The sequence below is a fragment of the Oncorhynchus kisutch genome, linkage group LG26, assembly GCF_002021735.2.
Source record: "Oncorhynchus kisutch isolate 150728-3 linkage group LG26, Okis_V2, whole genome shotgun sequence".
Lineage (NCBI taxonomy): Eukaryota > Metazoa > Chordata > Actinopteri > Salmoniformes > Salmonidae > Oncorhynchus > Oncorhynchus kisutch.
The window spans coordinates 16,078,808-16,094,871 of NC_034199.2; the positions used below are offsets into that span (position 1 = coordinate 16,078,808).

A 16,064-nucleotide genomic window follows, 5' to 3' on the forward strand; every position below is an offset into this window, starting at 1 on the left:
AAGGTAGCTAACCAATGAATGTGATTTTGTTTAGGCAGATTAGCTTGTACAGGCAAGCTAGGCAACATTAGCTAGTTAGCTACGTAGCTATACAATGTGCATGTGAAAGTGATAAATTATACATTTAATTAAAACATTTTAAATCTAATGGTCACTTTATGGACGCTATAGTCTCGTTTTAATCCAACGTCAAGAATCTTAGCTAGGTAGTGTAACAATAATGCTAGTTTGAACCCAGGCGCAGAGAAACACAGCAAGCAGAGGTAAGGGTAAATCCAGAACATTTACTTAGTCTTAACAGAAACAAGACAACCGCATAAGAGCCCACTAATAAAACATGAGACCTAAGCAAAGATCCAGGCCAGCTGAGGAACCAAAATAACAAGGCAACCAGGTGAACAGAGGTCATTAAACACAGGTGAATCCAATAAGTAATAATAAGGGTAACTTGGAAACTAGAAACCAGGATAAGGGTGCCCTCCAGCGGTAACCTAAGGAAACAATAATCAAATAACACAGAAACTGTTACAGGTGGCCGCAAGAAATACTATTAAAACTCGTCACGTCTATAATTGTCAAGATAAGGACTGCCTATAAACGTGTGTCATGAGATACAGTACACATTCGTCTCATCTATCTGCATCTAGTTCAGGCTAAGGCCTGTCCGAAAACATAATTTCTTACCACTAATGTTTGTCCAGTTGCATGCTTACTGTTGTGACATTGTATTGATTGTGACAACTGCTGTTCATCGAATGATTAACTGTTAATAATTATGTAGTTAACTCAGTAACCTGGGGCACCATGGGAAAGTTTGTTTTTATTTGAGTTTCCATTTCCCAAATTAACTCAAAGAATATCAGAATATCGATTTTACAACAGTAGCTAATTGATTAATTTCCTCTATTCCTCTACAGTCTCATCCTTAACGTCGCATAGTCCGGAAATCTGCACAAACCCGAGTCCCAGTAAATAAGTCAGTATCACACCAATTGAGTTGATTATTTATTTACTAACGAGCTAAAATTATAATATAAGATACACAAACACACATGAAACAGGTTCTTAGCGGGCCAACACAATATCACACATGTTACACACAATGGGGATTTAAAAAAGAGAGAGTGCATGAGAGAAAAGTACACTTGGATACATTTGTAAACTATGCTTGGAGAGTGGTAACCAGGTGGTCCTGCTTGAATTCACCCTCATTCGTAGCATAGATTTTTAAAAGGTTTCTTTGTCTTCAACCTCGTGTTGCATTTTGGGGTTTCAACTAATCAGACCTTGGCTGCAGCTCGTGGTCACCTAGTCTGATATGTTAATTCTTAACTCACATGATTTATACCCTCAGGTCAGAAAGGGGCATTTCCGTCTTCATGGCAAGATCTCTGGGCGCCACTTGTTACGAGGCAAGGTCTGGATTTTACTCAGATCCAATTTAGACAACTAACAACTAAAACATTCTCTTTGATCTGGACATTTTTCACACAATGTACAGTATACAAACATCAGGTACATATTATGAAAACTCTTCAAGTTACAATGTTTTGTTATAACGTCGTCATTTAACTTTTAATAACAACAAAAACAACATTCATTTTCATATTCCATCTATCGTCATTACAGTTGTTCGTAAATAACGTGGCAGCCATCATAACCATTAAATCTAGTTAGTGCTAGTTTGACCACCAGAGGGAATCTTTGAGAAACATTTGATAGCCTTCAATAGTGCTGTACTAGAGAATTTAAAACCTTTTTGTAAGAACATAGTATATGGGACTGATTTTAAGTAATTTTGCTTACTTCATTTGATTATTATTGTGTTTTTATTCCAAGAAAAAAAGAAAAAAAAACTCTGGCTTTCCGTTTGGATGGAACAGAAAATATGACGCTGTACAACGTGACGGTCGTGAGTAGGCTACAGTACTGGGCTATTTAGCAAAATAATCCCCTTGTTGTGCAGGCACGTGGGATACCGGGGTTCAATTCCCCGATGTGGGGGAATGAGTAGGCTGTCTTTGTAAATAAGAATTTGTTCTGAACTGACTGCTGCACTAAGAGCATAACATTTCTCCACCTTTATTGTATAATTGTAGTTTAACCAATACCCAAACGGAGATTCAGTGTAAATCTCATTGATTTATCAAGATCAGTCCCCATGCTTGTCTCAGAGCAGCGTGAAACAGTGCTAAAATATTTGTAGGCTATTGCTTCAAATCCTATTGCTTGTAACTGCAATATGCTCTTTAAAAGAATAAGACCCACACCACTTTTAACAGCACATTACTCAACACTAGTGAGACTCATGGCGCCTACAGTATATCAAATAATATGATTGTCGATAAATATGATCGTCAATAATTACATATGGGTCTTCCGGCATGTGTATCAAACCTACATCTGTAGCAATGCATTTTGCACTGCAATGCAGCATCTTAGACCGCTGTGCCAATCAGGAGGGCTGTTATAATACTGTACATGGTATCCAGGTCAGGATAACCAAAACATTTCTTTATTAAAGACTATCAGAAAGAATGTTGGTACTTATTTATTTTGATCCAAAGCCATGAATGAGTGAGTCACTCAGCTTTATGTTAGGTGCTGGCTCTATGACTGTGCCATCAACTTGATAATATATAATGATATTTTTGAGGTTATTTCGTTTTCAAAAAAACTAAAATGAGTGATTGTAATCTGTATAAAGGCCAAAATAATATTTGTAAAGGCCAAAACATTTATTTCTGTTTTTAGAAGGAGAGAAACGCTTGGGAGTCTTATGGGACTCCCAATCACGGTCGGATGTGATACATAATAATAATGATAATACTTATTAGAATAATTATTATTATTTAGAATTATTTATTAATGTTTTTAGATGGAAAGAAACCAAAAACCTACAGTCATCTCATGGGTCTCCCAGTTGAGACCGGCACGGGTATTGAACCAGCATTGGGACTCAAAAGAATAATCAGTGCTCTAACTCCCCCTTGCGCTGGTCTGGGGCAATGAAGTAGTGACGCAGGGAACCATACTAAACCATAAATTACCTCTAATCCCGCAGCATAATTGCAAAAACCTTTAGTGGAGCAACCACTGTACCACCATTTTGGCTGACGAAACAGATTGTCTCAAAGTCCATTTTTTGCATGTTACTGTTCTGAGGTAGGTTCTCCATAGTCCCATCATACATTCCATTCCTCCACACTCTGCGACAAAGGGATTTTGTCTGCTGCTTAAGATTTACAATGCGTGTGAGGTGTCATTAAAAAAAACACCTCCATACCTCTCGATCTCTCCCCTCTGGTGGGTGTGAGAGATGTCCCTGTAGGATTGTGGTCCACGGTAACCTGACCCGACCAGGCCAGTCATGACAGTTGCCATGTCATCCACTGGTTCAGTAACACCTTCTGTGGCAGCACTGTTTGCTCCTGTGGCAGCACCATTAGTGTTGTCAACTGTTGCTTCACCACTATTGATAGCTGTAGCTCGATCACCTTGAACAACACTACAATTGCCCAAAGCCTGGCTTGTTGTGGAAGACATCAGATTGCTGTGCTCCTCAACACCTCCTGCGGCACCCTCGCTGGATCCTGCAGCAACACTGTTTGCTGTAGCTTTAACTCCACTGGTTCCACAACCTAGATCAACATGGATCAGTGTTTTAGTCATAATGAGCAATACACTGCAGCCAACTATTAAAAGTACATAGGGCAGATTGATTTTCACATACTTGACACTCCTCAAATGAGAGGCCAGGATATATAGTACATTCATCCAGTCCTGGGCAGAAAATAGTCGTATTGTACCACTCCTATTTCTATTCTGGTTAGACAGTTTGCGTTGTTCTGTGAGTAGTACACAGCATTGTACGAGAATAGCCTTCATGGAATAGTCTTCATTTCTCAGAACAAGAATGGACTGACGAGTTTCAGAAGAAAGTTATTTGTTTCTGGCCATTTTGAGCCTGTAATCGAACACACAAATGCTGAACCTCTAGATACTCAACTAGTCTAAAGAAGGCCAGTTGATTGCTTCTTCAGCACCAGAGTTTTCAGCTGTGCTAACATAATTGCAAAAGGGTTTTCTAATGATCAATTAGCCTTTTAAAATTAAACTTGGATTAGCTAACACAACGTGCCATTGGAACACAGGAGTGATGGTTGGTGATAATGGGCCTCTGTACGCCTATGTAGATATTCCAATAAGAATCTGCTGTTTCCAATTACAAAACTCATTTACAACATTAACAATGTCTACACTGTATTTCTGATCAATTTGAGGTTATTTCAAAAACAAGGACATTTCTAAGTGACCCCAAACTTTTGAATGGTAGTGTATGTTATTTATTATATATATTAATCAATCAATCAATTTAGTGTACATGCACAAACAGATTTTGAAACCTTTTTTTGAAAAATCTACCTAAAATAGTGCATGCTGGGAAATACGATAATGATAGACATGGTTTTGGTTCAAATGTGTCTGAGTTTCAGGCCCCTGTGTTACCGTCAAAGTAGGCGCTCAAAATAAGGCCTCATGAAATACATATGGTATTGTGTTAAAGGTCATGAACAGTCAAAATCATGTTTTTCATAAAATGGTATGATATTTGAAGTAAACCAGAAGTATGTTGGCCAAAGTATGAAAAATGGCAGTTGCTTCTACATTGATCAAGTTTGATCATAAAGCTACTGGTCCCCTCCCCCATGTCAAACACTTGGATTCATTATTAACGGGACAAGGTGACATCACCTTAACTCTCATTTTAATACACCAATGGTATTCTCTTACCTAATTTAAAATAAGTACACCTTCTAACCAACATGGGAGAAGATGTGTTTGCAGAGGGGCGTGGTTTATATAGCTAGGTAACTACTCTACTTGTGACAAATTTTGACTGTAGGGTGACAGCAAATATAATTAAAGGTTTAGCCTATTCATCTACGGTAAAGATACTTATTATAGACACGATGATAGTCGTGATAGTGATAGTTTATATTAGGTTTTGAGCCAGAAATGCATGTTAAAGTTAATTTTTCCCCTAGTCATTTTTCAGTCAATAGTATATAATATAATATTTGGCACACCTGTTGAGAACTCAATTCCCTAAATGGTCAATCGTCTATCCAAATCATGTCCAATCAATTGAATTTACCACAATCAAGTTGTAGAAACATCTCAAGGATGATCAATGGAAACAGGATGCACCTGACCTCAATTTCGAGTCTCATAGCATAGGGTCTGAATTCTTATGTAAATAAGGTATTTCAGTTTTTTATTTTGTATAAATTAGCAAACATTTCTAAAAACCTGTTTTAGTTTTGTCATTATGGGGTATTGTGTGTAGATTGCTGAGAATTGCTGAGGATAAAATGTGGAAAAAGTCAAGGGGTCTGAATACTTTCCGAAGGCACTGTATATCAACAACAAAAAATCTAGCATTAATGCAATTTTAATGTTTGAGTTGCTTTGTGTATCACCAAATGTGCTTGAGTGGATTTTACTGCATCCAAGTTGCTTGGCATTACACTGTTTCGTGTAATGCCTTATTTAAAATTTCACGGAGTGCCTTGCCTTTTGAGTACCACCCATGACAGCATTTGTTAGTGACATAGACATGCTTGTTGCATTCATCCACATTTGGTCCTGTGGACTTCACCTAGTGAGATCCAAATGTTATCATGCGATTCAACACAAGGATTGCTTTGTGTTGTCTTAGGAAGACATCATTATCTTAACTTTACAGTAAAACTATTGGTCAACAACTTCTATTTTGAATCCAAACAACTTAGATGCTTATAAAAGGTTCTTAGATACGTTGTTCTTCTATGGGCCATAGCACATGCTTGTTAATGCCTTGCAACTTAAGCTTTATGCCTTGTATATGAATCCATGTTTCGAATTCCATTCTGAGACATTTCTTAATTGCCTATTACTGTAACTCAACTATTGTGTTCTTGCATATTGCTATTTATCTTATGGAGATAATTCCTTTAATGGGCTAATCGCTTAGTCTTATTACGAGTCCCATGAGAAGGAAATATAATATACGTATAAACACAACCACACCGCACCACTACAGTGGCATGTGTTTGTACCCCTTTAAAAACAAATGCAATACTTTTTTCTCAGTGTAATACAACATTAAACTCATGGTTTACAGGCCTCATCAGGCCTGCAAGTCACATTATGTTGGCTTGCAAGGTGATGTGTGATTCCTATTGGAATCTAGCCAGTGTGGGGGCATCCAACATTAAGAATTTCTGATAGCCTGCTACCTGTATTCAAAATGACTGCCAGGGTTGGAAGACTAGTCTACAAGACTATCTAAAGCATCTAAACTGGAACAAACATTTCAGTAACGGGTGCAATAAGTCCAAGTAAGATATTGGATTCATTTCGAAAATTTTTGTAATTTATATTTAAGTAGCATAAGATTGTTTGATGAATTAATGTACAGTACCGGCGCATACATATATTGAAACAATTCTAAAAATGTACCTGCAATAGAGCATGCTGGGAAATATGACATTGATGTGCAGTTTTTGGTTCAAAGTGATGTGTATCAGTTCAGTCCCCTGCATTGGGGTGTCACTAGGCCCTCAAAATAAGGCCTTGTGTAATACGTATGGTATTGTGTTAAAAAAATACATATTTGCTTAGGATTAGTGAAGTTCATAAGACTGAAAATGGCTGAATGCAGCAACCATGTGTCACAAACAAATAGGTCATGGGTGATAACTCTACAATAACTCTAAAGGCACAGCTTTACACTAAGCAGTGTGTTAATTTAACAAAACCGGCATCTATATGTACAAATGACCGCAACTAACCTGTAACCCCGCACATTGACTCAGTACCGGCACCCACTGTTTACAGCACAATTATCGGTATTTTACTGTGTTACTTATTTTTTTAGAGTTTATTTAGTAAATATTTTCTTAACTCTATTTTCTTAACTTCATTGTTGGTTAAGGGCTAGTAAGTAAACATTTCACGGGAAGGTCTACACCTGTTGTATTCGGCGCATGTGACAAATTGTTACAGGAATTAAATTCCTCTATGTTTTAATACCCAATTAAAATTAAACACTCTGTCAATTCCTAAGAATTTGTAAGACTCTTATTTGCATAAAATGGACAGAGACCAGTCTCAAAATCAATCAGCAGCGTTTATTCTCGAGAGTGCTGAACATGATACAGTTTACCACAGGTTATAAACTGAAAATGACGTCATTAGTTTTCGTACTACCCAGTCTCATCGCCGCTCCAGTACAATGGCTGTATAGTTCAAGCCTTCCCACATCGTCTCTCCCTACTAAGATAATTTACGACCCGAACCAAGGTCTGCCTGTTTAGATAAGTATTCTAGCCAGTCTCGCTATAAGTTCATTCATTTCTACCAAGGAACAGACAATCATTGTTCTAATTCTTGATTACATTTACACACATTATATTCAGTACTAGGGTTAAAAGAAAATTCATACATCTATAGAGTAACATAATAGTATTCTGATTAGTCAGTCCTGATTGAAATGTATACATAGTCATTATTGATAAAAATCCCTTAACACTAATAATCAAATCATTTGATATGGGTCCAGACTCAACACTTACAGTGTTGATTTAACATTCTGTGTTAATTTTGTTTGTTTTCTTACACTGGAGAATTAGCTGTGTAAATGTCCAACTTGCAATGTTTGCAATTGGCTTCAAATTACTCTGCAGTATTAATTGCAGCTTTCAACCTTTTCAGTGGCATGTTGAAAGAGTCATAAAGTAGTTGAGGGTCACAACTTATTTATACTTTTTTATCAAATATCATTTGTTAAATGTTTTGCCTTTATGTACACATGGAGCAATGGATATTTAGGAGAATGGGCATTAACAGAATGTTCAGATATAAATGTATTGTGTAGATCAAATACAGTATGACTGTCAGATAGATTGGAATAGTATAGGATATAGTGTGTGCGCTCTATTGATTCTATTTCTATCTTCAACATGCAGATGCAGCCCTGCCATTAGTTGAAGGCAGCTAATCCTATAGTTTCCGAAAAAATGTTGGAATCTTTATTCAAGTAGTTGTAGTCACTTTCAAAGTAACTATTTGTGCCAAAGGAAAAATAGTTATTTTCCACAAAGCATAGTTATGTCTATAGTTATCCCAGGTTTGCCATTATCGTGTGATTGGGAGTTGGTAGCACTTCGTTGAATGTAAACCGATGTAATATCCTTAGATTTGTCACTAACAGAGTATTTACAGATGGGGTGTCTTTATACAGTACTGGATCTATTTTCATTATGGTAATAAAAATCCTGAAATTGCAACTTACATTGTTTGTAAACAAAAATGATTCCCCCGACGCAAATCAGCATCAATAGTGTGATGCCTAGTGTAATGCCTACAATAGCACTGAGAGAAAGGCCTTCACCTGTGGGGAAAAGACAAGACCAGTTTAAGTTTTCAGTTAATAAAGATTAGGTAATGAGAGGGGGTGAAACACACTGTATCATGTTCATTCTCTTACTTGTGCGGATGATGGTTGTGTTGCTCACAGTCTCTCTCAGAACGAGGTTGAACACCTGGCAGGTCACAGAATGATTATCTATGTAATTCTTTGTGAAATTCACTTGGCTCCAGACAGTGTACAGTCCACTTTCAGGATTAAGTGTAAAGTTGGTCTGTACTTCCCTGGGTTCCAGAGTGCCGTTCTGAGGCTGAGAGAGGTCCTGGATAGTCCATGTGACTTTTGGTTTGGGGTAGCCTCCCTGGGTCAAACACATTGCATTCATCCCTTTGTACTTCACAGTCAATTTGGGTGTCGGAAACCGTGCTGAAAGTGTACAAGGCAAAGACAAGAAGTGAGAGAAAGGTTCCACAAAGTGCCATGTATAAATGCTATAATAATGTCCTTTATGATTCCCCCACAAGAGCTATGAATAACGCAGCCATACCTGCGACAAGCAGAGTAGTCTGACACACTTTGGTGAAATGGATAGGTTGATCATTTCTGTCGAACAGCAACGCGAAAGCCCAGTAGGTTTTCTGGTTGTCTTGAGGTGTTACTTGCCTGAGTTCGATAGAGATATTTCCAGAACTCATCTCAACCTGAAAGGCGTTAGTCCTGTTTGTGTAAAGTTTATTCTGATATTCTTGCTCAACTCTTGCGTTGAAAGAGTACAACACAATGTCTGAATGATCTTGCCAATGGAACCGGAGTCTTGCTGGGTTGATGGATAAATTCAGGTCACAGGGTAACAGAACAGATTCTCCTATAATGCCAGTGACTAGATGTTCAGATGCAACTTGTCCTGAAAAATTCAAGACAAATATGCCAAAGTTACACCAAACTAAGCTCAGAATTCAACACCCAGATCATAAACGTCCACCACTTAATAACTGATTGACTGTGTTTGAATATGGGAGAATCTATGCAATGTCTCAATTGGCTTGAGATGTGAAACAGTGAAGAATTGTCACCGTGCCTTAATGTCATCAATGGTGCTCAAGCACAGGCCCATATGAGTTATCTCCCGACTCCTTGAGAGAATTGTAGGAGCTTATGCTAGATCTGACACAGTCCTTCAAACCAGGACAGAGGGGCCCAAACACTAAAACTCACACTGCTATTGTGACAGCAGGCTTCACTGGAGGAATGGCATGACGTGCTCATGTCCTGACTCAAAGGAAATTACAGAAGTTGTATGGATGTGGTAGAGCTTAAGCACAGTACACACATGCAGAGAGAAAAGTCCCCTAAACAAACACGTTCCTGGAAATGTAAGAAACGTTCTCTCTTCCAAAAGCCGTACAATAACATTTGAGACTGGGTTGTTCGTTTATCGGTCTACCTTTTGTAATGAATTCCAGCACTTGCTTACGAAGATGATGGGGAGATGTATGACATCACCCGTTTCATGACTACTCTGATGAAACATTTATCTTTGTCATAAAACCGTCAGCTCGGTAGGAACATGTGTCACAATGTGGTTTACAGTAAACTGACCTAGACCTCCAGAAGGGAAGGAATTACCATTTCCATGGGAAAGTCTGTGTGGGTGATGTGTGGGCAAGCCCAGAGATTCTCTTTAGACAAGCCAAAACCTTTTCTGTAAAGCATTGAATAAAATAAATGCGCATTGAGATAAAGGTGACTTACCAAACAGCAAAAACATGAATACCAGAGTAGATTTTCCACGCTGCAAATAATTAGAGAAGAAATTAATGGGGGGGTTCATTTTGTATGCCATCTGCTTTATTTGTGAAATACACATCTTCCTTTCACGGCATACACTGAGTATACAAAACATTAACGTCACCTGCTCTTTCCATAACATAGACTGACCACGTGAATCCAGGTGAAAGCTATGATCCCTTATTGATGTCACTTGTTAAATCCACTTCAATCAGTGTAGATGAAGTAGAGGAGACAAGTTAAAGGAATTAAGACAATCGAGACACTGATTGTGTATGTGCCATTCAGAGGGTGAATTGGCAAGACAAAATATTTAAGTGCCTTTTGAACGAGGCATGGTGGTCGGCTCACCGATTTGTGTCAAGAACTGCAATGCTGCTGGGTTTTTCAAGCTCAACAGTTTCCTGTGTGAATCGAGCATGGTCCACAACCCACACGACATCCAGCCAACTTGACACAACTGTGGGAAGCATTGGAGTCAACATGGGCCAGCATCGCTGTGGAACGCTTTTGGCACCTTTTAGAGTTCCCAGGGCAAAAAGTCGGGGTTCAACTCTTGGTATACTGCTTGGTATACTCAGTGTACGTGCCCTCCCTTACTCCCCTCTTAGCGGCATTGGGTTTAGCGCTTACCAAAGTTATGATGCAAACAACGTTTGAAAGGTCTATCATTTTCATCGAACACAAAGTTAGCACAAGCCCTAGTTGCCTTCAATAGCCTTATAGGTTATTGTTGTTGCTAGGATAACTTTCTTTGTTATCATGTTAATATTGTTTCATTCTTTGCATGCGATGCGCAGTAAACCGGAGGAGAAGTTGTGTGTCAATTGATCCCTGTAAGGGGTGTCGGTAGCAAACCGGTGAATGACACAAAAATCAAAGATTCAATCATTCATATAGGCAAGCCCAATTAAGACTTATTATAACAATGTGATGTTGCGTCCCAAATGGAGAACTTGAAATAACATAATGTAAGGTAAATAAAGAATCAAAAGAAAAATGTGGTTATATGTATTTAGGCATATGATGTGAAAAAGGCCTTGTGAAATCATCGTCAAAAGCGAAAGAGATACTGTTGCGTGTAGGTCTCGATTATTTATGGAGTGATCATATAGAAATATCCAACCATTATTTGAACAACTCCAAAGCAATTGCATGTGGCACTGGTAACTCTTTCCCACTCTGACACAACTTCTAGGGGCTGTATCCACAAATTAACTTTGAATTGTGCAGAAGTTGTTTCAGTTTGTCCGTGCATATGAATGAAGACAGCGCTTTCTCATCGTAGCCGTATCTCCTCATAGGGAAATAAGTTGTATGTATAGTTTGTAGCTTCATGAGAAACAAATGATAATGTACAGAATGCAACCAGCTTATTAAGCCATTAATTAGGGGTTAACCCGAATCTTACCAGACTGAAGACCGACTCAGGGATGATCCTTCTCCTTTCTATGACAAGCATGTTGGTGTTCATACCCTTTCACATCTAGATTGTCACCAAGAACAGCTGATATACGTTCATCCTAACAGCTCCACCCTCTCACATGACCGCAATGTCGCTGACTAATTTAAGTCGGCCTATTCCTGGATAAAGTAACTGATGACATAATATACAGTAGAGATTAGTTAAAATAATAAAGGTGCTAAAATAATAAAAACATCTTCACGTTCTTGTTCTTTCTTTCTCTTTCTGTCTCCCTCTCGCACACACACACGCACACACACTCACACACTTCCTGTTAGCAAGAACATCCTCACTTGTTGCTTCATTCATTAGCATTAAGTGTTTTTTTTACCAAATATGACACAACACATGGAAAGAGCAATACGTTTAGGTAAACATTGAAAGGTCATCATGCTCCCCATTGCTTCAGTTTTAAGACACTGAGTATATTACCACTGTAAATAGCTTTCATTTCAGTACTTGACTGCCAACTCTTGCTGTGGTTGTGTGATTCATAGACTACTAACAGTTAACCCCTTATTATTTGATTTTTACATTATTCATGAATCAAACACTTGTATACCTAGCCAGTTAAGGCGCTGGCTATAAGACCTACAATTTACAGGTGTGCTATCTTAATTTGGTCACGCTGTTTTTGTGCCGAATGTTCCTGGTCAGTAGGAAATGCAAATTCTATTGTAATTCAAGGTCAAACTTGAAAAATGTATCAACCCGTACAAAAATGTTCATTAATTAGGCCCATACTCAACATTTCCTGTTGCTATAGGATTATTTTTCCTGCTGTGAGAAACTGGTCAAATTAAGATAGTACACCAGTATAAGCAACATAGTCTCAAGGCAATTGTTATCATTCAGTACGTAAATCAGTGACACTCCATTTAGAATTTTTGTAAAATGTTTATTTAACCTTTATATAATAATAATAATAATAATAATAATTTCCAACGACGGCCTACTTGCAAAGCCCCCCGGATAAACCCTCCCCTAACCTGAACAACGCTGGGCCAATTGTGCGCCGCCCTACGGTACTCCCGATCATGATACAGCCCGGGATCAAACCCAGGGTCTGTAGTGACTTAGACCGCTGCGCTACTCGGGAGTATAATAGATTATGTTACGTTAGGTTACATTATGAATGAAATAGCAGTCGAACAATATCATAGGATTTATAGGATGTATATTATCAAACATCTTACCCGGATCGCATAATAGCATATTAATGAAATGACTTACCTTATCACACGTCTTGGATGATGTATAGTATTACACGTCTTTCTCTGAGACCAGGTTTCTTGTTGCACCTTAACAACAAAGGAGAATTATGTGGAGAAGTTACATTGGCGGTTAGAGGAACTAATGACAAAGGTTAGGAGAATTTATGTAGCAGGTTGGGTGAAATGGGCTAAATTTAGCATAAGGGTTAGGGGAAGGGTTAGCTAAAATGCTAATGTTGTCTCCAACGCGACTCCAACAAAATCAGTAAAATGTTTGCACATAAGTTAAACAGTAAAGTGTGATTTGCTTTGACATGTTGCTGTTTCAGTGGTGTACAGTATTGATACACACTCAAAAACAACTGGTTCTATATAGTGCCAAATAACGGTTATTTAACCGTAGCGGAACCCTCTTGGGTGCTCCAAAGAACCTTTTTATATAAAAAGTTATAAATGAAGTTCTAAATTGGACCTGTATAGTGCTATGAATAGCACTTTCCTAAGGTTCTATGACAAACCATTAAAAAAGGTTTTATATAGCACCAAAAAAGGTTCTGCTATGTTTACAATAATTTTGGGGGGCTATATAGAACCCTTTTTTAGGGTTCTTCATAGAACCTACATGGTCTCTTGACAACAAGGTAGATGAAATTCGAGCAAATGTTGCCTTCCAGAGAGACATCAAACATGGCCCACTCGGGATATGCTATCAGAGTTGGTACAGCCATCCGGTTTCTTCGCGCATTGTGCAAACAAATCTTGCCTCTCTGGCAAGAAGGGGGTGTATGCTTTATGATTAATGACTCACGGTGTAATCATAACAACATACAGGAACTCAAGTCCTTTTGTCCACCTGACCTAGATTTCCTTACAATCAAATGCCGACCGCATTATCGACCAAGAGAATTCTCTTCGATTATAATCACAGCCGTGTAGAACTTCATGGGACTCTATGTAAATTGGAAAACATATATCCTGAGGCTGCATTTATTGTAGCTGGGGATTTGAACAAAGCTAATCTGATGGAAAAAGGATACCGCACACTGCTCTTGATAGTATCACTGATCTTTAATAAGTTTACGTATTGTCCTCACGGCCTTCGTCAGAGCTTTGACGAGCAGTGTGCGGTTTCCTTTTTCCTTCATCTTGTTCAACTGTTGCCATGCACCTGCAAAAAAGATTGTTCAGATGTGCGAGTGCCTTTTGAATTTTGAACAAAGCTAATCTGGAAACAAGGCTCCCTAAATTTTATCAGCATATCGAATGTGCCACTCGAGCTGGGAGAATTCTGGATCATTGCTACTCTAACTTCCGAGACGCATACAAAGCCCTCCCCCGCCCTCCTTTCGGCAAATCTGACCACAACTCCATTTTGTTGCTCCCAGCCTATATACAGAAACTAAAACAGGAAACACCCGTGCTCAGGTCTGTTCAACGCTGGTCTGACCAATCGGATTCCACGCTTCAAGACTGCTTCCATCACGTGGACTGTGAAATGTTCCGGATAGCCTCAGACAACAACATTGATGTATACACTGACTCGGTGAGCGAGTTTATTAGCAAGTTAATCGGTGATGTTGTACCCACGGTGACTATTAAAACCTTCCCTAACCAAAAACCGTGGATTGATGGCAGCATTCACGCTAAACTGAAAGCGCGAACCACTGCTATTAATCATGGCATAGTGACTGGAAACATGACTGATATTCCCTCCGCAAGGCAATCAAACAAGCTAAGCGTCAGTATAGAGACAAAGTAGAGTCGCAATTCAACAGCTCAAACACAAGACGCATGTGGCAGGGTCTACAGTCAATCACGGATTACAAAAAGGAAACCAGCTAGAGCTGCAAGCCCCTCACACTGTCTGGAATGTGGTAGACTTTAGGAAATAATTAAGCAGAGGTTTAAGAGTGTCTCTACAACAGATTGAGTAAGGGTGTGGGCTGTTGGCTGTCTGTAATGCTCTGGTCATGGTCAGTATGTGAGAGCAAAGGTGTGGTGGATAGCAGTCTTCAAAACAATCATTTACCAACATTGACGTGCAGGAAAAGAGAGAAAAAACGGCAAATGCAGAAGTAAAATAGAAACTAGAGGATGCCTATCTTACCACCAGAGTGGAAAAATAACACGTTGTTTCCCAGAAATTACGATTTGATGTCTGATGGAAACAGAAACATTTTCGGTAAACTCTCCAAACGTTGACAAATCAAAATATGCTACAAAATGTGATATATTTTTGTGTCTGTAAAATGAATTTATGCGAGAAATGTCGGTGGAAACGCTTTGTGCAAGTATTGATAGAATAACCATCATATCGAAGTAAACTTGGAGTCACACGCTGGCATGTTGTGTGGTCCTCACACTATGACTCATCGGGAACACATATAGTTTATTAGGCTACAGCTTTAATAAATTATGATTAACTTCACGGGGTTGAGCTTGATGCTCCTTTCTGAAGGTCTTATTCTGGTGTCATGATAATCGATGTTTGGCTGCAGTTTGACAAATAATTTTTTATCTTGCTCTTTTGTTCATAATAATAATCTCATCATACAGGCTATACTGTACGTGTGCCTTAAATCAATTTTCTCCAGCAGGTGGCTTTATAGAGAACGCTCCCCCCGCCTTGGTTCACCATCTTGGAACCGTAAGAAATGGAGCTGGGTGGGAAGGCTGCCGTTTTATCGGCTCTTAACCAACCATGCTATTTTGTTTGTTTTTTCGCATTGTTCCCAACTTGTTTTGTACGGAATGTTGCTGCTACCATCTCTTATGACAGAAAAGAGCTTCTGTACATCAGAACTGAGATTGCTCACCTCAAACTGGATGAAGAGTTCATCTTCAATGAGTCAGACAGGAGGGATATAATACAGACTCCCGCCCAGGCCCAGATCACCGTTATTCACTAGAGAAGGAAACGCAGATTTCAGTGAAAGAGATCAGGGTGCCTTGTGAGGATCGGGCGATGAGTGGCTAATCTGCCCATGCATTCCGTCCTGCTAGCTAACGTTCAATCGCTGGAAAATAAATGGGACGAACTGAAAGCACGTTTATCGTACCAATGGGACATTAAAAACTGTAATATTTCATGTTTCACCGAGTCGTGGCTGAATGATGACATTAAAAACATACAGCTCGCCGGTTATACACTATCTGCAGGACAGAAAAGCAGCCTCTGGTAAGA

General features: G+C 38.9%; 1 protein-coding gene across 1 annotated transcript; it reads right to left on the bottom strand.

Annotated features, from left to right (window-relative positions):
* Nucleotides 1-1,214: 1,214 nt before the first annotated feature.
* LOC109871278 (uncharacterized) lies at nt 1,215-12,143 on the bottom strand. The gene is made up of 6 exons (XM_020462101.2): nt 11,613-12,143; nt 10,166-10,205; nt 8,961-9,317; nt 8,534-8,839; nt 8,339-8,437; nt 1,215-3,641 (listed from the first exon to the last, which is right to left on the bottom strand). The coding sequence occupies exons 1-6, from the start codon at nt 11,673-11,675 to the stop codon at nt 3,244-3,246; spliced, it is 1,263 nt and encodes a 420-aa protein (XP_020317690.1). The 5' UTR covers nt 11,676-12,143; the 3' UTR covers nt 1,215-3,243.
* Between the last annotated feature and the right edge of the window lie 3,921 nt (nt 12,144-16,064).